We start from the raw sequence: 25,875 nt of genomic DNA on the forward strand, positions 1-25,875 counted from the left end.
GAACATTTACCATGCTCTAAAAAGCCATTATATTCATCTTTTGACGATTGAAAAACCTGAAAATTATAAAGCGTTACAACACGAAAAGATTGAACAATTTGAGAGTTTTGTTGTTGCCGTTATATTTGTGATACTACGAAAATTGTTTATATATAGTATAAAATTCATCGCTGGTGAGCGCGGATGGCCGAGTGGTCAAAGCGATAGACTTATACCCCAGGGGTCAGTAGTTCGAGGCCAGTTGAGGGTTACTTTTTTCTTTCTTTATTTTTATTCTTGTTTTTTTACTGGAGCTTTTTAGATCCAGTGTTCACATTGATCAATATAAAGCATTTAATCACAAACGTTAATACATTCCAAAATCTGTGAAAAGGTCCCTTTAAAAACTGAAATATAATTATACAATTGACATCTTTAACATCTACCTTATAAAATAACAATTATATCACATAATTATGTAACATTTTGCGTGTTTAGCATAACAATATGCAGACAATGTAAATAATATGATTCGTGGATAAAAATTATATGATTCGATTTTTTTTATATGTTTCCCATAAAAAGTCACCCAAATAATTGTACTCAGAAGGGACCTTTGACAATTTCTCATGAGACTTCTAGTACATTGTATATAAAAAGGATGCAATACTTCTCCAGCAACTTGAGATCCACTTATTTATATTAATATGTTAGATAATTTACCAACTAAAGCAGTTTTTATAATACACATATGATCTCACGACAAAAAAGATCAATGAAAATGTTTGCCTGCGTGTGGATTATACCCCAGGTCCTTTGGGCGAAAACTTTAACTCTTTTTCATAGTGGCATAAACACATCAGGTTCATATTGTCGTTTGCAATAGACATATTATCCATATAACCAATTAAAGCTTTTTTTTATTTATTTTTATATTAAAACTTGTGTTTCAATCACGAGTGTTATTTTGCTTTTTGAATATAATGAATTCTTCCTCTTGGGGTCCGTTGATACCTTTTTTTATACAAATCTCGTGTCATGTTATGAATGTTTAAAAGTATCACTTAAAAAAGCTTGAACAATTAGCATATTATTAATAAAATGGTTAAGAATAAAATGCTTGATTTTGAAGTTTCTATCATTGAATATTGCTTGCAAATCAGTACAAACTATTTTCGGTAAAACTACTGCTTAATAATTAAGTTAATCATTACATAAATGTAAGTGTTCATGTATGAATTTGTTTTTATCTTCAATGTATTTTAAGCATAAAGTAGCCTATGTATATGCAACAGTTAAATTTTTAAAACAGCTTCTTCACATTAAAGCGTCGAAAATAACTATATTTCAAGCCACTTTTAAATACAAACTAACATTCATTAGCAATAGTCCGGCAGATTATCAACAGATTAATACAAGCGTAGTTTGCTGTAGTTTGACCTTTTATTTAACCCATTTATGTCTAGTTGACTCTGCCATCTTTTTAAATTGGATCAATGTATTTCCAAAATTGGGGATGTCTAATATATGTATTTCTATATTTAGAATATTTTTTATAGAAATTCCTTTAAGCAAACAGCGCAGACCCTGACGAGACACCGAATTATGCGGCGTCTCATCTGGGTCTACGCTATTTGCCAATGCCTTTTTTCTAGACGCTAGGCATAAATGGGTTGATGTAGCAAAGACATAGTCGTTCACGTTTCTGTGTGATGAAACCCTGTCATCATTTAGTATACATATGCAAACAGTATGATGGTTTATTAGATGGTCGTCAGATAACGACTGGTTGTCCGTCACACGCATGTACATTTGTCTACGTCGAATCCCGTATCGCCATGACAGGCAATGGGAACATACCCCAAACCAGCCGAAAACGTCTGAAAAAACTTTGGTCCTAACTCTGGGATGGCCCGCTTATTGCACTCTGTAATTTAATTAGGATAAACATGATTTTTACGACACATAATGGATCTGGTGATACCAAGATTTTAATGGGTTTTCAATACCATTTACAAAATATGAAATCTCGACCACATCTAATCAGCGAAATGTATGTACAGTATGCTTGTCATCAATGAATACTTTGTCGTTATTATATTTGAGAATATTTTGATTCATAATTCAGTCTGACTAAAGTCAACACAGACAACTATATATATAATGGCAATCATTGATGGAACTATGGTTGAAGTAAAAAGATACAATGCACATTAGCTCACCGTGGGAAGGAAATAACATTTCGTTGTAAGCAACCTCTCCTGCAAAACAGTAAACATATAACAGTAACACTTTATTAAACATAGTGGTCAATATGGACTAAGCTTGCTCACCTGTGTTAAGCGGTGGTCAGTTGCAAACCCAAGGGTCTCATTTGTACAACCATTGTAAAGAATCACAATCTGATGGTACATACCAAATGTAAAAGCTACGTTCTTTGTGTTTTCGTGGATATGTTTAATTCAATATTCCAAACAATTAAAAATTAAACTTTGTATTCCCAAATCCCGGTTTTGAAAATACCCAGTGGCTTCAGTAAAAAAAACTTAATAGTGGGCCGCTATATCATGTTGCATACCATATGTTACACCTCTCGACCTTGTTTTTTTAAGAGAAGACGATTTTAAAGTCATTTCACTATAAACGTCTATATAAATCATATGACCCTGGAGCGTGGCTATCGTTGACTTATCACGATTTGAACAAAATTTTATAAAGAGCCTTTGTATGTTGCTTAGACACTGAATATTGCATGTTTAAGTTATTGACTATATGCTACACTATATTTATCATGTGGCCACTAGTCAATCCCAGTTCTGACCCCTGGGACATGATGTAACAACATTTGACCAAGGCCTTTATCGGATTTTACTTGCAAAATATCAACGTTTAAACTTTTCAAGATAACTATTTCAGTTATTTATTATGGAAGTCAATATAAACCATGGGGTGACGGTCCCTGGAGCATGTTCAGTTTTGACCCCAGGAAAGGATTGATACAAAATTAGTAGAGGACGACAATAAGAAAGACGACTTAAACGATCACCAGTTTTGACTGTAGGGCATGCTTTGTACAATCTTTGTAGGGGACTACTTTTGGTTGCATTTACCACAGATTAAAGTTGTGGGACTCCTGATTTCAGGGACGAAGAATTCCTTTGCTATATAGTCGTATATAAAAAAAATGTTACCTATGATACGTAGCCAGTTTTGAAATTATGGGCATGATTTGACAACAACTCGGTACAGAGCCACTATACGATGCTTCATGCAAAATACAAAACCTCTCGGCCTTGCAGTTTCAGAAAAAGGGCTTTATTTGTCACTATTTGCCATTGAATACATGGACTTTAAGTAACCGCATAGGTCGAGACCAATTTTAACCCCAGGTGAATAATTTGAACAAACTTGGAGGTGGAACACCATACAACACGTACTACATGCCTAATACAAGCAACATACATATAAGGAAACAAGAAACTCCTAGGGAGGAGCCTATTAGGACCCCAGGGTTTGATTTTTACAAACGCTGTAGAAGACATCCATACACACAAACTATTTAATTCCTGATCCGTGTGATTTCAGAGAAGATGATTTAAAAAATAGTCATATTCTATAGCAGCCTAAATAAATCATGCGACCTCTAGTACCTGGCCGGTTTGCACATAGGGGCAGTGTTAATTCAAATTAAGCGGAGGACAATTATACTAAGCATTCTACCACATATTGAACCCCCGATCCTTACGGTTTAAGATAAGATTTTAAACTTTTCAGATTTTTAAATCTATGTTAGGTCTCATAACCTACATATGAAGCGGACGAAATGATTTGAACAACTTTGCAAGAGCATAAATTAAGGATTAATTTTGTGTTTTTCCCCTAAAAATCTGCAAAGCGGTTTTTGAGGAAATGCTATTTGTACAAAAGAGTTTGCGGACAATTCACGACGAACAAAATGTGTTCCAAAACGCTCACTTTGAACTGGTTGTGCAAATGGAGCTTAAGGGCATAACTACAGGCATGGATAACAAATTAGTGCTCATTCATCGAGTGTCTACTTGATCGAACACAGCGCATTGATAAAATGACAGTACATTAAATTAAACAGACGTCAATTTGATAAATACATATACTGATAACAGTTACATGTAAATCATTACAGTGCCATGACTTGCTAATGTTACCGCTTGTTGCTTTCCGACAGCCGCATATAAAGTGGTCATACACCTGGTCCCCGTGGCATGCGTATGGGATGTAGCCAACCCCTAGAACCGGAAGTAGGAAATACTGGTCCCCTAGATCCAACACCGGCTTTTTCCGGCACTCTGAAACGTATCAAGTTATTAAAAATTATAACGATCCTTTTCATAAAACGAATGTTTGTTTGATTTGACGCCTGTGTTAAAATCAATTTTCGTTATGACTTTATACGAATCTAGTTTTGTAACCTGATCAGTATACTAAACATAAAATTACTTTACAAAAACAAGATTTCTAAATAATTTAGATAAATAAATAATTTAAATGTAATCTATGAAACTAGATACTATTATTGCAATCATTTTAATTCAGCAGATGTAGTGAGCAATTCCACAAGCGTTTTTAACGTTCTTCTGGATGTTGCTAACGATTCCAAATTAATAAGAGATCTGGTAAATGTTTACCAGGTCTCTTATTAATTGTTTATCGTGGTTTGGAAAGGACTGTAAAATGAAAGTAAAAGAGGAAAGTACTTATTCTGTATTATTAAAAGACTGAAGTTGCAAGAGTAACATTTTGACGATATCGTAATAGTAGTTAAGCTCAAAAGCAAATTAACAGTATGTAATGATTTAATCTTACCGACATTAAAAGGTTTGAACAATAGTTAATAAGTTTCTAATTGACATCTTCTAAATAAATATTTTGGTGAAAAAATATTTGATTGTGAACAACATGTAAGTTATGTATTTTATAATCATTTTAGTAAAATAAATTAAAAGTACATCAATTATTATATTGCTTAAGGATGTTCGATCGTTTCCACTTTACGGTAATTGATTCACTATATCGTGAAAATTAAAAACCTTTATATATTTTCACGGTTTCAAAATATTAGGTTGGAATAAACGAGTGTAAATTCTAGTTTTACTGTTTTGATAATGCGCCTTCAAATTTTCGGCATTTACATATTTTCGAGATTTACTGCATTGAAACCAAGCGTTCGATTGCTTGACGTCACTTCGTGATCGACATCGATGAAACGCTTGCTTACGCTGTAGATGTTATTTTCTGTGCAAATGCAAGCGTCTATTGATAACGAAACGATAATTTGTCAACAATGAGAATCAGATACTTGGCTTAATAATTTTCATTTAAAATGTCTAATTTGGATATAATTCGGAATACAAAACGAAACTTAAAAGGTATTGAAAACAACAACGTTCAAAAGAACAATGTGGATTTCAATAGAAAGACTATTTCCACCGACAATCAGGATTTCCGGTATGACCACTGTTATTTTGACGATTTTTCTATCGGTTCGTTGGTAAGCGTGACCACATGTGACAACAGCGATGCTAGTTGGATATAAAATTGGTAGACGTGTCGTTGAACTCGACACATTGACCGAATCGCTTTTAGCATGCAGTGCTTGTCAAGTGCCCATGAATTTACTTAACACTGTAGAAAGCATGGATTTCGGACAGGCATGTGTTTTGGACATACAGTTTAGCAATTGTGGTGCAGTAAATAATGCGGCTACTGGACGGAAACATGGCAGAGTTCATGACATGATCACAAAGCTTGCATTTGGGTAAGACTTCTTTGTCTTTTTGGTACATTGGTGCATTATATCATGATTTATTGTCTAAATTACTGATACTTTTGAATACATTCAGATAGTTATCTCTAAGTAATTCGCGTGTAGTCTACATGCATACATTTTTTATATTGTACTTGCTATATTTTTCCTTCATATTTTGTCTGATTTACTGCCAGTAAACACAATTACAGTAGAATGTGAATGGTTGTCCTTAGTTAAACATGTATATTTTAAAGTGACATAAGTTTATTTTCTTCCTGCAGTCCTAGTTATTAATACCCAGGGCTTTTCATCCTTATATAACAGAGGCCGATATTCGGCTCCTTCCCAATTCTAAAAAGCCTTATTTTTTCCCAACTCTGGCTGAAAGACTTCCCAAAAAAAACGATTGAAATTCCCCTGAAAATCAAAAAAATAAACACAGCGGATAGTGTTTTGTAGCCAAGTTACTATTCGGTATAGTTTTACTGGTCTTGTAGATGATTGTAATTTTATTGAAAGCTTCCACGAGCGATAAACAAAGATGAAGGTTTATTTTGCGTAATTGTTGTCTGGTATCGATTTTTTCGCTACCAGTTCAGTTCAGGTATTTCCCCACTACCGCTAAGCCGAATTTTAATTGTATTTGTGTACCAGTCTAGAACAGAATATTGCGTAGTACGGGTTTTATTGTCGGTTTTTGCACGAGGGCCGCAAGGGAGGTCACCAGTGTCATCGCTGAATTTTAGAGATAACTTTTAGTTTACTGTTCAAAAACTGCTGTTACCTGTTGAAAAGTTTATCTGTTTGAAAATATAGCTGGCCAATCTTTGAAAAGAACATTTCCAGGTCATTAATTCATAACAAAAATAAAGTTAAAACCATTATTGTGACTGTTTAAAATTGATTAAATGATTTACCTGTGATGAAATGCTTTAAAAGTTTTTTTCCCAAAATGGCCATTTATCGCGCTTAAATTTCCCAATTTGCAAGGCTAGGGCTTCTTCCCAATTTCCAGATGAAAAGCCCTGATACCGGTAATAAATATGAAATTTTACAAGTTTACAAAACATAAATATTCTCAATTTGTCAAATACGTATTGATTTTGAAAATAAAGGGCTTGCATTAATTATTATTTGTGTGTATGTAGATCACTAGGTCTTATAAAATGTTGTAACTTTTGTAAATTAGTGACATTATTTCATATTATTTTATTCCGCATAAGCATATTCTAGCATTGTGCATTGTCAACTGTTCTGTCATTTACTGCAATCTGTTTCAGGTAAATCAAAAACTGGGTGTTTCACCTGGGACTTTCACATCGAAACTGGCCCTTCTCCATGACCTTCAGCACAAAAAAAGAAAGGCTATAGCTGTTACTCGTGCAGCAAAACAGTGACGCATAAGACTTAAAACTCGAACGGTATTTTTAATTATGGGCATTTTATATTTAAAACACAGTATTCTTCATTTGTATGCCCCCAATTGGCGACATAGTTTTCGCACTGTCCGTTGGTCGGTCAGTCCCTCACACTTTTCGTGCCTGTTCTCTAATTTAAGTAGTTTTCATCCGATCTTCACCAAACTGGGTTTCTTACAATTGTATGGATTATTTTTTTATATAGTTACAAAGTTGGAGTTTGGGGCATCCGTGTCGTGTGGACACATTTCTTGTTGTAGATTGTATCAATAGATCCATCAATTATATATGCAAAGTAGTAGTAACATTTAAAAGCATATGCTAATGTTTGTAAATTGATTATTGTATAAGCATTAATGTGCTGTGTAATCATTTCTTTAAATAAAAATCGGAGATAACCCATGAAGGTGCAAGCAAATTTTCCAATTTGAAATTCTGTTTTTCTGTTCAGGCATTCAAAGGACAGTGCAAGAAGTACGAGCGGGACCAACATACAGTTCAAACATAGAGGACCAAGACGTTGAAGTTACAACTATACCCCCACCTATACCCAAGCCTGGTCCAGCAGGGCTAGACACTACTGGGAAGGAATTTGTTTTCTTTGATTTGGAAACAAGAGGGTTAGGTAAAGTTTATTTTTAACATATTCCTTATTCACAGTGTTGCACATACAGAAGTTTATCTTGGTCCAATTCAGGTATTTAGGTACTCTAAATCTCCAAAGTTGAACTTCTATTAAAAAATATACATATTTACTTACATGTATAACATAATTCAACCTGCTACTGCTGAGTAACTCAATGTGTAAGAGATATCGTGTGAATTGTTGGTCAACCTAGCATATGATTGAATTGCAACAAGAGTTATGTTCAGACTAATTTCTCATTTTGCTTTCATATAATACATCATTCTTAATCTTTATTGATAAAATGATAGTAAATACCACTAAGATGATGCAATGTTACATTACCAACAACTGGCTTTAGTACATTATTGTGCATCATTTAAGAATTTAAACACTCTTCTCTTCGCTTCTTCAGATTTATGAATACATAAGATCATTAGATGCCAACAACTTACTTTGATATATCCATGAATGGAAGAAAAGAGCGTTTCAATTTTCATAATAACAGTTATTATGCCCCCCTTGGAAGAGAGAGTTAATATTGTTTTGCTGGATGTTTGTCTGTGGGTAGATCATTAAGTTTCCGATCAATAATTTGTCAACTTTTTCACTGATTGGCTTTTTACTCTCCATGTGCATAGGGATAATTGGACAGTATATAACCCCCATTTAAATTATGGTCACTTAGTCAAAGGTCACAATAAGTGTGAAAATTGTTTCCGATCAATAACCCTTCAACTGAAAATTCTCTTAAACCACAATGCATAGAGAATGAATGTGAAGGAACCTCTTCTACGATTGTTCACATTAAGCTTAAAAAAAAGTCCTGTCCTGGTGGGGGACAATGTTTTTACCTTTTATATTTATTGTAAACACTTCAAATGTATTTTAAGAAGTTTACATTGTACTTGGGGGAGCGACCCAGGGCTCTGTGATTAACGGGGCTAAAATGGATTTTGTGCAATTTCTATTTAAAATTTTTGTTTTGTTTTTTCAGAGCACACTTCTCACATAATTCAGATAGCTGCAGTGCATTCAACTGGTCAATTTTCAACATATGTGATTCATGAGAAGAAGATTTCCTTGCAAGCGTCAGAAATAACTGGAGTGACAGTTATTAGCGACTCTATGCTTGTCAAGAGACAAACAGTAACAGCTGTCCCCATCAAATCTGCATTGACAAGTTTTATAACATTCTTACAGAAATGTTCACCAATTATTTCAGTTGGGCATAATATAGAGTCTTTTGATTGTAAAGTGTTGCTCCGTGCTATCCATACTTGTTGAAAAATGTTTGAGTTTCAGCAAAATATTTGTGGCTTTTTAGATACTTAAAAATGTTAAAGGAAATATTACCAAATATGAAATCATATAAGCGGGAACATTTAGTTAAAGACGTCATTGGTGAATTATACATGGCACATGGCGCTATACAGGATATTTTAGCTTTACAAAAGTTAGTGAACTCTGTTCCTGTTGACCAAAAATTGTTAACAAATATTCATTCAGCTTTTACCGAGCAGTGTTAACATACAATGTGTAACTAAATGTTGCTTCCAACATCAAATCTTTACAAACCATAATTGATACAAAAGTTATAAGTCAAGGTGTTGCAAGGAAAGTTGCAGGAAGTGGATTTCAACTTAAACATTTGAGTCCTGTATCAAAAAGAAACGGACTGAGTGGTTTGAGAAGCCCCCTGTCAGAGGTTACAAACGGACAAATCAGAGTAACAAAATCAGAGAAAATAATATGTACAACATCTAACCAATTGTAATTTGCATCTTGTATATAGATAAGCTATGAAATCTAATAGCTGTTACATAATTGTTTTTCCTTCTCGATGACGAACATAGTTGTGATTCTTATGTCAGTTGTATTTCTCATGTTTCACCTAAGTTGTAAGATATTTTTGGCAGTGCATTAAACCACAGATGGTGTGTGAAACATAATTTCCCAGCTTATTGTATTCTTTGTTGTTTTAATCTTCACTGGCCAAAGGCCAGTGGGGCTTATGTTATGATTCTGTGTCCGTCGTGCGTGCGTGCCTGAACGTTTTCTTTAAACATCTTCTTCTCCTAAACTACTGGTCCAATTGTGATGAAATTTCTTAGGAATGTTCCTCTTTCAACGTTGTTCAAATTATGCCCCTGGGGTCAAATTTGACCCTGCCCCGGGGTCACAAAATTGAACATATGCTTATATAGGGTCTATTTTGTGAAAACTTCACATATTTTTTCGTCCATAACCATTGGGCCTTGGGCTTCCAAATTTGGTATGTAGTGGCATCTTATAGTCCTCTACCAAGTTTGTTCAAATTATGCCCCTAGGGTCAAGTTTGACCCTGCCCTGAGGGTCACAAAATTGAACGTATGCTTATATTAGGCATTTTTTGTGAAAACTTTAAAAATCTTCTTGTTCATATTAGTATGGCATAGGGCTACCAAATTTGGTATGTAGTGACATGTAATAGTTCTTTACCAAGTTTGTTCAAATTATGCCCCTTGGGTTAAATTTGAAACTGCCCCGGGGGTTACAAAACTGAACATATGCTTATAAAGTGCTTAATTTGTGAAAACTTTAAAAAAAAATTGTCCATATCTAATGGGCCTAGGGCTACCAAATTTGGAATGTAGTGACATCCAGGGCTAGCGCTGGCCCAAAATATCTTTGAGCCACCCAGATCTAGGGGGGTCCGGAAATTTTTTTGGATCCTAGATTATCTGTGGTGCGTTTTGGGCCTATTGCCAACCAGTTTTTGTTTGTTTAAAATAACAAAATATACAGGCACATGTCACATCTCATAATATACATCACACCACAATTTTCATAGTTATAGAGATATTTTCATACAGGACATTTTTAACAACATGATGAATGGCATGTAAAATACAAGCATACATTTCATTCACAAAATACATTGCAAACAAATCCTGCTATACACAGAGAACAAAGTCATGACATGTATCATTATTATATCATTATTATTATGCGCTGTTTTTTACAAGGCTACAGTTTGTAGATCACTTTAAAGTCAACATCTTTGCAGTCTTTTCCTTCAATTGAGATTTTCATGAGATGTTCCAAATTTTGTAGACGATATGAATTACTGTTCCTATGTGTTACAAATTCGTAACTTTAATTAAACTTTAATTGCAATTAAACCGCGCGTGTTGTTCACGTTTTCCTTTGATTAAAATACGCCGCTGTTAGTTAGCATAGTGTGTGAGTAAAACGATCAAATTAATTAATAATCACCTTTTCATCGGCAGAAAGTTGTAACATCAACGACATAGAACTAATTATTTAATTATCACTCTTTAATTTAGATCGATAGTCAGCTTGGAAATAATTAATTTATGGTCACGCTTATTTTCATTTTTAATCTTATAATGCGACATTTGCGACCGGCCGCTATTTTGTTTGCAGACGACAATATTAACTGTGTATTCAAAGCTCCACCCATTTTTACGTTTCATTCAACAACGTCATTTCATGTGTAAGCGAACTCAGTTTTGATTGGCCAGCTACCATGTGCACTTCAATAACAATAAGGTCAAGCGATGTCTCGATACAGGTGCAGACCGGTTTTCGTTCACTGTTCAAACTGCGAATACTTTCATCGAAACAAAGAGAAAAATATAGAAAACCAGTTTCGGGTTAAAATGGCGGCGGTTTTCAATGAAATTTTACGAGATTTTAGCATTTTCGCAAATCGGATTTTTCTTGAGCCAAATTCTCAATATTTTCGCAAATGGCTCAAGTGGCGAACGACAGCGCGAGCCCTGCATCTTATAAACCTCTACCAAATTTGTTCAAATAATGCCTCTGGGGTCAACTTTGACCCTGCTGCGGGGGGTCACAAAATTTAATAAACGCTTATAAAGCACCTATTTTGTGAAATCTTTAAAAATCTTGTCGAAAACCATTCTGACTATGGCTACCAAATTTGGTATGCAGGAACATCTTAAAGTCATCTACCAAGTTTGTTACTTTGGGTCAAATTTGACCCTGACCCGCGGGTCACAAAATTGAACATTATATACGCCTGTATCTTGCTTATTTTTTGAAAACGTTAAAAATATTCTTGTCCTTAACTCTACATCTAAGACTTAGGGCCACCACATTTTGTATGGAGTGAGATATAGTAGTCCTCTACAAAGTTTGCTCAAATTATGCCCCTGGGGTTAAATTTGACCCAGCCCAGGTGGTCACAAAATTGTACATGTGCTTAAATAGGGCCTCTATTTAAGTATCTGCACATGCGGAGAATATTTGTTTCAGTCTTTTTTCAGCAGTGGAGCGATACAGGGCCATCATGGCCTCTTGTCTTTAAATACACATCACACAGTTCTAAAAATAATTTTAAAATACCTAGTACATATGTTCAATTTACAACCAACAACATGGGTAACAGGTGGGTGGGTTAATTTAAGATGTTTATTTGAACATCAACATTGTTTTTTCAGTTGTTACATCTGAAATATGTTCATAACAATATACATTATAAATATTTCTACGTGTATCACATTTCAGTTGATAATTTAATTGTTATGGAGCAGTTATTATATAGATATGTTTTAATTACTATTACAATGTTAGTCATTGTATTTTTGAAATTAAGTCCATATTAAAATTTCTATAGCAAAAAAAAATCCACGGTGACCTATCAATTTCTTTACTTCATTTTAATGCTTAGCTAGTTTCCTTTAATTATTGAGAACTTCAAATGAATATGAATATTACATCAACAGAAATATGTATCTGTATTGCATGTTATCTATTTTGAACTGTGCAATAAAAAATTCAAAACAAACAAAAAACTAGTCATACTTATTTCTCATTATTTTTTACGATTTCCATAATTTTTGGTTTTAAAACTGTTCACTATGATAATACACATGTTACAGTTGCTAATCTAATGCAATCTCAATACTATTATGCCATTTTAAATGTATTACACAAAAACATTTTACCGTACCCCCAAATTTATGCCCCACAAAAATGACCTTTTTTCAAACGCACATGGCATTTAAAAACCTTCGTTATCTCAAAATTATTCACGGTGACCTCTCTTTTTTATTTTATATTAATTTCAGATACAGATTCATTAATCACCATACAAAAAATTATAGCATTCCGGATATTTTGAAAATTTTCACAAAACGATCGAACATCCTTAAATAGAGTTCAATAAAATGAGTTATATCAAGGGTGAAATAAAAGTACCTTTCACTGGCTTTGAAGTACACATGGCAAAAAAGAATTTGACGAAATATTCATTTTCCGCATAATTTGACAATTCATTAAATAAATATTTACATATTTTGATCGAATGATGGTGTTGCTTTTATGTTTATTATTCAATATCAGATTAGACTTCGTGTGGTTTCCAGAGTTTTGGTGTCAAGGAATTTGTTTGCCTACGTATAAAAAATAAATTTATATGATCCAGTAAAATATAGAGACATTATTGTTTTATGCTGTTTAACATTTAATAAACACTGAGTAAAAGAATGAAAGGTTATTTTGCAAAAAAAACTTTTTTGTGAGGAACAAGCACGTTCTGTAAGAGATATAATAATAGAGTTGACCAAGTTTATTCTCTTACATTTCTAATTGATTTGTACTTGGTAAAAGATTACAAGTTGTTTTGTCGTTTTATTGATAACCACAATATATAAAATAAATAATAAATAAAGATATTAATCACTTGTACTCTTATTAAGTTTGTCCCCACTTAATTGTAGACTTGGTAGAACACACACATATTTGTTAATAAATATAGCCATTATTATTTTCATCCACTACGTTTACAGCAGAACGCAAATAATAAAAATGAATTTTTCTTTCTCTTACAATATTCCATCTTTGTTTGCTTTATTTTTATTCCCCCGGATCGAATGATCGGGGGTATATTTGTTTGGTCTGTCTGTCTTTCTGGCCGTCTGTCTGTCTGTCTGGCCGTCTGTCTGCCTGCCTGCCTGCCTGCCTGCCTGCCTGCCTGCCTGTCTGTCTGTCTGTCTGTCTGTCTGTCTGTCTGCCTGCCTGCCTGCCTGCCTGCCTGCCTGCCTGCCTGCCTGCCTGCCTGCCTGCCTGCCTGCCTGCCTGCCTGCCTGCCTGCCTGCCTGCCTGCCTGCCTGCCTGCCTGCCTGCCTGCCTGCCTGCCTGCCTGCCTGCCTGTCTGTCTGTCTGTCTGTCTGTCTGTCTGTCTGTCTGTCTGTCATTACTTGTGTGTGTCTGTCTGTCATTGTATGTGTGTGTCTGTCCCAAAACTTGAACCTTGCTCATAACTTTTGCAATATTGAAGACAGCAACTTGATATTTGGCATGCATGCTAATTTTCAAACGCGGCATTCTCTAACATACCTGCTCCTGTGACTACGTCGACGGAATCAGCGCCCATATCGAAAACGATCGGTTGAACGTTGACGTTATCCACAATCCTTTCAACGGGGACTTTAGTGTTTTCAATTGCGTTAATTTGGTTACCGATGACACCTAAAACATCTGCTAAAACGTCTATATTGACGTCATCACTTACATGTTTTACAATCTCGACTATTGGTTGATACACAATTTGTTTCGGTTGAGGAACACTATTTCCAGTTTCATTTCTTTCTTTATGCACTTCTTTAAATTCATTAAAAAATGTCTGCATCTCTCGCATTTCTTTTGACTCATGATCAACTTTTGTACGCTCTAGCGGTTTTGGCTCAACATAAATAAATGGCTTTCTAGTATTCGGTATGTTGGCATCAACTTTCCAATCAACATTCACAGGAGCCTCATTTAGAACAGCCCCGGTATTCCGTGGCAAAGCATTAGGTTTTTGTTCTATCCGATCCAGTATCAGGATCGACGACGTCTTCTCCGTAGGCAAGAACGACCTGGGGCCTGATCTTAAGCGAATTAACAACTCTTTATGAGCGTCAGATATTTGGTCCATGCCTATGTTGACTTCACTACGTCTATTAGTGCCAAGGAGCTGGTTCTGGTGGTGAATGTTAACACTGACATCGGACAGAATATTTCTAGGACGAATTACCTCCGGTTGAGTGTTCGTAGGATTGCTTCTTCTCCAGAAGGGAATATCTCCATCGTCTTTGTTCTTGTTGAATCCAAAATCGACGTCATTCAGATTTATTCCAAGGCTCCGACTTATAGTGTTCATCTGAAAATATCAACGTTTTGGGGCTAGTAATTGTGATTTCCTGAAAAGATACATGCCATTTAACGAAGTCTTGAATGATCTATGTCGATGGTTCAATTAATCTGCCAAAGTAAGCCACGTTGTATTTTAAATATTAGTTAAGTGAAAGTACATGCGATTGTGATACCTCTGTAGTAAATCGGAATACATATACCCATTGTATTTTTGCTGTTTCCAAACACTTATTGCGTTATTATGTTCATTGGAAATTTATCTTGGTTTTTTTTCCTTGAAATTTAGAGTCTGGTAGGTTTTGGCGAAAAGCATAATAGGCATTGTCCGTATTGTTTAGTCTCTTAATTTGAATAGGTCAACTTCCTCTTTTGTGGATTATTGGGGTCGTGTAATAATATATTTAAAGTAATGTTTTAATGACATTTTTTTCAATGTAATACCGCCTCATAAACACAATATAGATCAGGCGGTGTTGTACTTTAATCTATAGTTATGTCAACTGACAGCTATACGCACCGCCAGTTAAATGTTAAACGAATATTTAAATAAATTGCTTTGCCAAGTCTTGCTTAATAAAATGCATTCACTCAATCGAATGCAAAAATAGGCAATAACAATACATTTCATGCATTAATTTCGTGCATTTGCATATGGATTAACATGTACTCTACTGAGATGACAAAGTGGTATACATTTGCGGTGGCCATAAAATCGTGTATTGGCAGGCGCGCGAAAAGCGCAAAAATTATAACTGCGCAAAAATAAGTGATTCCACAATGACGTAGATGTCATTGTCTATCGAACTGTATATGCTAGAACAAATTATATATTTTGTTTGTTTGATGGGAGATTCAAAATGCTCCATATTAAGCATATCGTGTTAAATTTCGAAATTATATGTTTGGTAGATGTGTAATATTTTCGAACAAACGTACATACTATCAATAACCTTAATTAGCCAATATTATAGATTTGTGTTCTTTTCATAATATTATATTGTTAAAACAATGCTTAAAGGTTGCTTAACTAACAATCAAATGGTATAAGTTAACGTCATAATTGTTAAGACAGTTTTCGCTTGGTTGCTTCACTTAATTTTAAATAAGAACCCAAATTTACACATTCTGATCACACAATGATCATGTGTTTATAAAAGATTATAATCTAATAATAATACCATTATTACCAATAATGTCATTTATAATACCGGTTAATTTTTATGTACAATTTAATGTTGTTTATCAAGAACAAATGTAGCATTATTTAGAGATGATTTTGAAATAATTTGGAAATTCATGCAGTCATTTGCAGATAAAAATAGCATCTATAGTCTGGAAAATCTCGGAATATGAAAACAATGTCTAGGAAGAATTCTGCGAGCCGCAACGCCACTTGAGTTCGATAGAAGTTTGACTACGATTAAAGGCACAGTGAACTGTTTGTAAGAATAATTGCCCACTTATTAATTTAATTAGTGTTAAACATGCTCTTTCTGTCAAAATTGAATGGATTTCATTTATAATGCGGGTATATTTTCATATGTGAATATAAGCTTTTAAAAAATATGTACATATAAACTACACTCTTTTACATATTAATTTTGTTCCGGAGATCAAATCAGGAATGTAACATTAAATGCAATCAAACATGTTTATTCCCAAATATCGGACGCAAGTGAAACTGAGAAGACAGCGGTAACTACGTACGTCTTGGGTGTTAATGGAGTCCTCTGCAATGATTACTAAGTTCTCATCCTCTGGCTTTATTGGCTCCCGTAGAGCAACTAAAACAGGTCACAGATCATAATATTCGGAGAACTAATACACGTTCAAAAACGGGAGTTCATCTACACTTTACGTTAAAATAAGGAGAATTTAAACACGCATCAAAGCGGGGATTTATACTTCAGCTACACTTTACGTAAAATAAGGAGAATTGAAACACGCAGCAAAGCGGGGATTTAGAGTTCAGCTGCACTTTACGCAAAATAAGGAGAATTGAAACACGCAGCAAAGCGGGGATATAGAGTTCAGCTGCACTTTACGTAAAAATAAGGAGAATTTTAGCACGCAGCAAATCGGAGATTTGTATCGACTAAACTGCTGCTATGTACATGTATACTCGTATACGTGTATAAAATTATAAATACACAGACCCATTACTAAGTTTATCAGATATTGCTATTTAAGATTTAAAATGGTTTTCTTACTTAAATGGTTTTCTTCCGAGTGTAACGCTGAGCTTGAAACATCTAAGGATATTGGTCGTGCTCTGTGATAAGTGGGTTTAATGGATGCGCGTACATTGTCGTCCCAGATTGGCCTGCGCAGTCCGCACAGACTTATCAGGGACGAAACTTTCCGCCTAAACTGGATTTTTGCTAAGAAGAGACTATCTTAAAACAAAAAAAATACAATAGAAGCGGAAAGTGTCGTCCCTGATTAGCCTGTGCGGACTGCAAGGCTTATCTGGCACGACACTTCACGCACACGCATTTAACCCCCTTTTTACAGAACACGGTCCATATGTTATATATAGGCAACAACGAACGGTATTAAAACGTATTTTTATTAGCCAAATTGACGTCGACGTGTTTCATTGAATTGCCATACACACGTCACTTGTTGATGGAATAGTTTTAAAAAAAAACAATAAAAGTATTTTAATTTGTATTATAAGCATAATTTTTATCTTCCATAATCTACAACGTCTTAATATTGTATTAAGACACATAGTTTATTTTAGTAAACCGTATCGGTGACAAACCGATCAGTTGTCAAATCAGCCAAGTTGAATAGCGGAATTCGAACTAATCCATCACTCGGGTCTGTTTTTAAACACGAATGGTAATCGATCTTAATCTGTGGTAGACATAATCAGTACATAAATTGTAGCGTTGTGGTATTTAGAACACAGTTAATTAGTCTCTCTGCAATCGTAGGAAAATTACTATTGTGATGCTGCTTGTTGCAAATATTGTTTTGTGTGGTGTAGTTTAATGCATGTGTGGTTAATTTTCAATCGTTTTCAAAACATATGTTTGTAAAGGTGGTCAAACTGACAAAAAGTCATTGAATATAAGAAGAGTTTACCGGCACTCTTTGCACATATACTGATACTACGGGACTCTTATTGGTGTGTGTGTATTGAAACTTTAAACCGCGTTCCGAACAGACGCTTGAAAATACATTAGTACACAAAATATTCCCTACAGTAAAAAAGTAAACGTTTATAAAACTAAAGTAACATCTCAGACAAAACCAACATATTTTATATTTCTGAAATAAAATCTAAAATCTTATTCAGGGTGAATAATATCAGATGACATTTTGATAACTTGGTTCAAGACATACCGTGTTAAGTACGATACAGAATGCTAATCGGCGAATAAGAATTTTCAAGAAAAATTTTCGCTTAATATTAAGGTTTGGATGTTTAACGAAAATATTGTCGGTAGCCGGAACACAGATAACTTTTTTCGTGTGTTGGGGGTGAGGTTGGGGCGAATGTTAATAAAGAGAAATCACTATTATAACTATGTCATAATACTCACACCAGAAACTCCGCACAAGACCGAATGGAAATACTTCCAAGAAAAACATAATAGAAAAACACTGAAATGCAAAACTCCATGCGACATAACCCTATGCATGCATTTTATCCGCTCTATATATCTTACATACCCGACCTATGTTCGCACGTGCATTTGATCTTGCTGAACAAGGTACCATCGGCGCAGCGCATATGCCGCCAGACATCGCCTGGTTCCCAAGCCAGGTACCAGTCTTGGCCGCGACTGGACGCCCGGAAGGGGCAGTTTGTCACTGAAAGTTTAATTTTTCATAGTTTACTGGGTAAAAACTTATTATGCTTCACAACTAATTACCTCTCGCTTGAAACGAGCTACTGTGCGTGTCTCAGTTTAGTAACAAGTCCTTCCGCGCGTTCGGCTTCATTATGTGAGAACCTGCCCTGTTGAACTGTTGGCAAATATTTAAGCCGCTTCCCTGGAAAAAAGGGCTTAATGCATGCGCGCAAAGTGTCGTCCCAGATTTACGTGTTCAGTCCGCGCAGGCCTATCGCCGACGACACTCTCCAATTTTGTGGGTTTTGTCGTTAGAATGAAGTCTCTTCTAGACGATAATCTTGTTAAGGTGGAAAGTATCGTTCCTGACAAGCGCGTGTGGATTGAACAGACTAATCTAGTACGACACTTTTTGCACATGCATTAAACCCTCTTTTCCCAGAGCGTGGCTCATTTTGCTTCATGGTATGTCTTAAAAATATAATCCATATGATTGGATCGTCAATGCGCTATCGAAGAGAACGCATGGTATCACATTTTACTGCAACCGTGCTGATTATTAGGCAGTTTCTCAGTATCGTTCATTTATAAACCCAATAATTTTGTGGCAATAGAGCATCCGTTTAAAATTAATAATGACGAAGAAGTTCTCGTGTTTATAAATCAGGATAGTAGTATTTGAAAAAAGCATGAGCAACCATTTCACGCAAACAAATTTACAATATCACAAACTCATACCCAGAAAACTGTACACCATTAGTTTTAAGAATTCGAATTGCAGAACATATATATTGTCTATTTGACATTATAAGTATTTTACGTAGTATTTTTCTGACGACGGCTTCAGTTTTCTGATTTGAGTATTTTTCATATTAATATTGCAGTGATTGTTGAGATTTGTTTTATGATTATTTTAATAATAATATTAATAATAATAATAATAATAATAATAATTGTTATTATTATTATTATTATTATTATTATTATTATTATTATTATTATCATTATTATTATTATCATTATTGTTGTTGTTGTTGTTTTTTGTTGATGTTGTTGTTGTTGTTGTTATTGTTGTTGTTGTAAGTCGATCTACTTACTCTCTCCGGTTCGTGTATTTAGGACAACGTTACCCGCGGTGTTGCGCTCTTCAATCTTTGGATCTGAAAAAGGTACAAATTTGTATTCTTGAAACACATGAATTGCAGGAGTGAATTTATAGTGAACAAGGTCATCTTTAAGCATGGGCTTTGCACCTGAACACCCAGGCCTATCAAATTAAAAAATATTGAAGGCATGATGAACGTCGTTAGTTGACTATTTTAGAAAACGTTTTTTATGCGTTTCTCAGTTTTATATGGAACCCCGCAAGAGTTTGTGTGTAAATATGTTTTTGTTTTGAACTTAGACTATTAATAAAATCTATGACATGTCATTATATAAAGTCACCACTTTTATGAAGTAGCATCTTTCATAATGGCCCTATTCCACTACGAAAACAAGTCCACGATTCGCTACGATTTCTCACATTTATTGAATCGGGAAGACTCGTGACAGTCTGCGATTCAGTTACGACAGTGGTACGATTGAGTTACGACGAATCGTGGGGTTCGGTTGAAGTCTTGCGAATAGGGTTGCGACTTCACTACGATGTGTAAGAATCTACTGCGACTGTACTACGAACGATGCAGATCGGTCACGACTAAGCTAGGACCTCACCGAACGCACCCATGAATTCGGCTCCAATATCTACTGATATTTATTCTAACACGGCACGCGACTTGTTTTCTATAGACAAAGAAGGAAATAAAGTGTGGGTTATTCTGCGATAAATTATGGGCAGAGCTTAATGTTTTGAAAATAGTTCCGAATAAATAAAGAAAATATTGCAGTTAAATGCACGTGCTTAAATCAAGCTCTTAAAGAACTGTAAACAATGTAGCACGTATATAAATGAAAAGAAACAACAAATTGTATATTTGGTGATAAGTGGCATGACCACGCCTGCTTAGAATTTGTTTGTTAAAAAACGTAATTAAGAAAACATTTATAGCATGTCAGCTTTTCAGAAGAATTAACACATGTGACGTCGTTTAGTTTCTATACGTGTTGTTCTCAATGAAAGTGACGTAATTTGCAAAATATTTATGAATGAAAACGAAGTCAAATGTTTTTACAATTCAATGACGTCACTAAATAGTGAACTTTGTACTAATAGGGTGGAGTATTGGAAAATATAGTTCACATCCAAAAGCTTGAAGCAAATTAATCAGAATCTTGTTAGAATAGAAATAATATTGTTCTATGATGGCTTGTTGTCGAATAACCCACAGTAAGGAGTATAGATTCGTGTTATCAAAGCACTCGTGCTCCGCATTCGTGATTTAATTCCTACGCATCTATACTCCTTACTGTGGGTTATTAGACAACAAAACATGATGGAAAAATATTATTTCTTTATCATTCTTTACAAAATCGTAACTGTTTCGTAACTAAATCGCGAGAATCTTAGCGGGCTCGCAACTCAATCAGGGTGAACTCTTGAGAGTTTTGACAAAGACGTAAATGATTCGTAGACAGATCACGTGATCACCAATTCCCCGATTGAGTCACGAATTACCTAAGATTCCATTACGACGCCCAAGAACGCACTACGACACTGTTACGAGTCAACTGCGATTAAATTCAGTCTTGGTCAAATTTTAAACACGTTTAAAAACTGGCCGCGATTTTTTGGGAGCTCACGACTCGCCCGCAACTAGCTACGAATGAGTTAGGACCTTCGCCGATTGAGTTACGAATGTCCCCGACCTCAAAATATTGGAAATCGGGACAAATCGTGGGGAATCGGGTCGTAGTGGAATACCCCTATATTGGAGCTGCGCCTATTTTCAGCTTATATGTTTAGTAACTAGACGGATTTAAACGGGTATAATAAGGCACTTTACATATAAATTATTCTCCAGCAAATTGATTATAATGTTAATGGTAAAAAGCGTAAGCGCAGAAAAACTGGTGTTGCTGTGTGCTATCTATCAAAATGTTTTGACAAACTGTAAAAAGGTGTAAAGTACGTTAGAACAGTTAATGAAAAATCACATTTTATACTTGTTTGTCACTAAATTATAGCTTGGTTATTGCTATTCTAACTTTTATATAGAACCAGTTCATTTGCATAGCACCTGTGGATAACACGTCCTAAAATGATTGATGCACATTATGGCGTCGCGCAGTAGGTTTATTCCCGTAAGGAGAATAGAAATAAAATACGCTAACAAGACTTAATAGATTCGTCAATTCGCTTGTTAGATCTTGTTATAGGTTTAAATAATTGATACTTGAATAATAAATGCTGAACATGTATGAATACATCAACAAATACAAGGGCGATTTATATAACGAAAGTTGATAAGTTGTACTGTGATTCCATTATAAATGATATTGATAAATATCAGCATGAACACGAGAGCTGCTCTTATTTTTTCATGATTATCGCAGAAAAGAAAGTATAAATGGGCGAGGATGAACATGGTGGTGATGTTCATACATATAATGATACTGAGTTGATAATTGTACAGAAAATTATCAGTAAGACGGCGACGGCAATTATAATAATTATGACAATCTCGAATACGCTGAAGAAGATCATTGTAATGATGACGATCACGCTGTTGATGATGATGATGATGATGATGATGATGATGATGATGATGATGATGATGATGATGATGCAGCTGCTGCTGCTACTGATGATGATGATGATGATGATGATGATGATGATGATGATGATGATGATGATGATGATGATGATGCAGCTGCTGCTGCTACTGATGATGATGATGATGATGATGATGATGATGATGATGATGATGATGATGATGATGATGATGATGATGATGATGATGATGATAATGATAATGATGATGATGATTATGATGATGATGATGATGATGATGATGATGATGATGATGATGATGATGATGATGATGATGATGATGAACATGAACATGAACATGATGATGAACATGAACATGAACATGATGATGAACATGATGATTTTTTAAACCTACCAAGAGCTTTCACAAAATCTCCGGGTTCTATGAGTTTTCGCCGTTCTTCGGTGTTTCTTTTATCAGGTTTTCCTTCTGAAATATTTAGGTTGATACAAAATCTATTTCCGCCTTTATTTCAAAATTGTTCTTTGCTTTTTTATTGCTAGTTAATTTTCATATCAGTTGCTGTTAAGCATAATGAGAAATCTACTGAATAACAGATGTGTAAACCTAATTTATTATTTAAATCAGTAATTGACTCGATTTTTACCATAGTTGGTATATAGAAATAGAGTTAGGGCTACAACAATAGTCACACGTTAGATCAGACGAGCTTAAGTTTTTGCCGTCTATCCTTCATTGTCCCTAAATTTTAATTTTTCAAAATATTATTACTGTTCACAGACAAATTGGGAATTGCCGTTAAATTATTCTCGATCCAAATTCCAATATTGTTCATAAGACCGAATGCGCGTAGTTTGACTCTTTGAGGCATTCGGTACTTCATTAAACAGTCCCTGCCTACCATCGACATTTTGGACAGAAGATCAGAAATAGAACCATTTGTTTTCCGGATAAACTGTACCAGTTCTCGTGAACACCTACGCATCGAGGTGAAGATTAGCGAGACGAGATTGGTACATCCGCACACACTGATCTCAAACATGGTGGTCGGCGCGCAAGGCATGTGCACGTACGAGGGCTCATACCCGGCCCCCTCCGACTCCTCGGGCACAGGCTGGGGTACCTTGTACCAGTCAGGGCCCAGATCAGAGGCCTTCAGGTTGCATTCGCCTGTGTGCACAAGAGTACTTTTTGAACTCATTTGTATTGTCTGTATAATATTAAGGCAATCAAATGTATGTCCGACCTTCTACAATCCATATAACCACCGTGTCATTAACTGGATAACCCGATTGCAATAAACCTAACAAAGTTCAAAAATGTTGTCTTGAACTTCGCAACTACTGCGTTTTAGGCATTTTCTCGGAAGGTTCAATGCTAAAGTATATTGCAAATAATGAAAATGAACATTTGGTTGAGGAGATATAGTTTAATGTATAGTTTTATGTTCAGGAGATACCAGCTTACTGCACAATAAATACATGTATCAAGAAAAGACCACGTTTATGTTGTGCAAGTAAAATATTATGACCAATGGCAATCGGTAAACAGTCACTAATTACAATTGCAACTAACCAATATCAATGACGACCTGGTTATAAATTGCATTCAAGTGCAATACGCAAAAGGAAATATGGTATCATTGTTACATTAAAATGAACTTGTTTAATTTTACCAGTGAGAAAGATGATCCCGTCGTTCAATGTTTGAGTGCGCCTGTAGGAACAACCATTTAAATGTTTACAGAAAACATTGTTTTATCCATGACAATAAAGTGAATGCCTATCGAATTGATATGTCACAAGGAACAAAAGCATTGAAATTTGCTCAATACAGATGCGAAACAATACAAATTAAACATGCATTCATTTTTGCTAATTGTGTTTCTTTGTCCACAATTTGGTCTTTTAAGGTTTTTGAACTATATCAGGGTTATCCTGGTACAGACCGGTCCTTTCTTCATGTATTATTTTAACTATGTGTGTTTACATATAGAGTATGGCATTCAAATTATAAAGCAACTGTTGGCAAACAACTGTTTTGATGCTCTTATTGCCTAGAATTTGAAAACATGAAACGTTTTTATTTTCACACACATTTATAACAAACCAATTAAAAAAAATATTGTAAAACTGGTATATACAATTTGAGTTAAAAGTAACGATAAAGTCTAAGTCTTGCCTTAACGAATGCATACATGTACTACAAGGCCCAACTGGAAGGCTATGATAAGTCTTCAGCAACGAACTGTAAACCGTAAGTAATTTAAAATGTCAATTTCATTAAAGACGTGACAATTTTCATTTGATCTATTGACATGAATTGTAAATACATCGACAGTTTAAATGTAGGCAATATGAAACATTATGAATCATAAATGAACAAGGTGTTTTAAACAGAAATCGCATTCATGTTCATGTCATCAGAAACTGAAATCACCAGAGTTGATTTGATGCGGAACATGAATTATGCAATTTATTTAATTAATAAAAGCTGCAGTTTTCTTTGATGTTGATATTCATAAATTGCAGTCATGCAGTAAATATTGATTGCAACGTTCAACCCATATTTTATACAATGGTGTTATAATTATTTAATAACGTTGTTTTTTTGCCCAAACAATAGCTGAAACGCGTTGCAACATTCCATGTGTTCTGCTTCCAGTTTTGTTCAATGACAGCGAGCATTTAGAACACACATAACACTGCCAGAACATTGAAAAAAGTTAAACTAAGAACAATACACATTTTTATATGTACTGATACAGAGTAATAAAAGCTATGACATTTAAAGAGTTTAAATACAATATGCATTTGTTAATAGTGTCAAGCGACATTTGATCTTATATCGGTTTATAGCAGTTTCAATTTAAATGAAACGATTTTTATGCAAGAATCAGACACCGCTTACTCAAAATAAATATTTTATTTTATTAAAACAAAATCACTTTTACCTGGTGCATAGGCCTTCGTCACTTGACATTCTAGAAAAAGAGTGAGCAGAAGACAACAACAACAGACGATCATACGGCTCATGATGATGCACGTGCGTTCGAGAGCTTCAAAACCGACATGCTGGGGTTTCTGCTGGAATTGTTAGCATAGCATCATCGGAGAGATTTAAATATAAATAATTACCAACGCACATTGGTCTGTAGAAACACGTTCTTTGACGAATTCTAAATACAAGTTAGTAAAATAATGAAAAGTAGATCCGTTGATTAAATGTAAAGTAAGCAAAATAGGGTATTTCTCCAGTTATATTTTAGTTATGTAATGCATAATAATAATGTTTACGTGTGTTACTCATCTACAATGAAACAATACTTGTATTATAATAACTATTATTTTAATCTTAAACTTATCATTTTGGTTTATAAAACTACGAAAAAATCAAGATACAGCAATTTAGTATAAAAAAA

General features: G+C 34.7%; 1 protein-coding gene across 1 annotated transcript; it reads right to left on the reverse strand.

Annotated features, from left to right (window-relative positions):
* Positions 1-1,336: 1,336 nt before the first annotated feature.
* On the reverse strand, positions 1,337-25,531 carry LOC127878601 (uncharacterized). Its single transcript, XM_052425125.1, has 10 exons — positions 25,408-25,531; positions 23,436-23,624; positions 22,848-22,958; positions 19,878-19,940; positions 18,659-18,799; positions 16,682-16,758; positions 14,177-14,981; positions 4,164-4,304; positions 2,202-2,240; positions 1,337-1,906 (listed from the first exon to the last, which is right to left on the reverse strand). Exons 1-10 carry the CDS (start codon positions 25,487-25,489, stop codon positions 1,776-1,778), a joined length of 1,779 nt encoding a protein of 592 aa, XP_052281085.1. The 5' UTR covers positions 25,490-25,531; the 3' UTR covers positions 1,337-1,775.
* Positions 25,532-25,875: the final 344 nt, after the last annotated feature.

Source organism: Dreissena polymorpha, chromosome 4 (assembly GCF_020536995.1).
Source record: "Dreissena polymorpha isolate Duluth1 chromosome 4, UMN_Dpol_1.0, whole genome shotgun sequence".
In the NCBI taxonomy this organism is placed as follows: domain Eukaryota; kingdom Metazoa; phylum Mollusca; class Bivalvia; order Myida; family Dreissenidae; genus Dreissena; species Dreissena polymorpha.

Coding starts and splice junctions, on each gene's coding strand:
- LOC127878601 (XM_052425125.1), bottom strand. CDS start 25,489: ATGAGCCGTATGATCGTCTGTTGTTGTTGTCTTCTGCTCACTCTTTTT. Junction 23,625..25,407: donor GACGAAGGCCTATGCACCAG/GTAAAAGTGATT, acceptor TTGTGCACACAG/GCGAATGCAACCTGAAGGCC. Junction 16,759..18,658: donor CACGTGCGAACATAGGTCGG/GTATGTAAGATA, acceptor GACCTGTTTTAG/TTGCTCTACGGGAGCCAATA.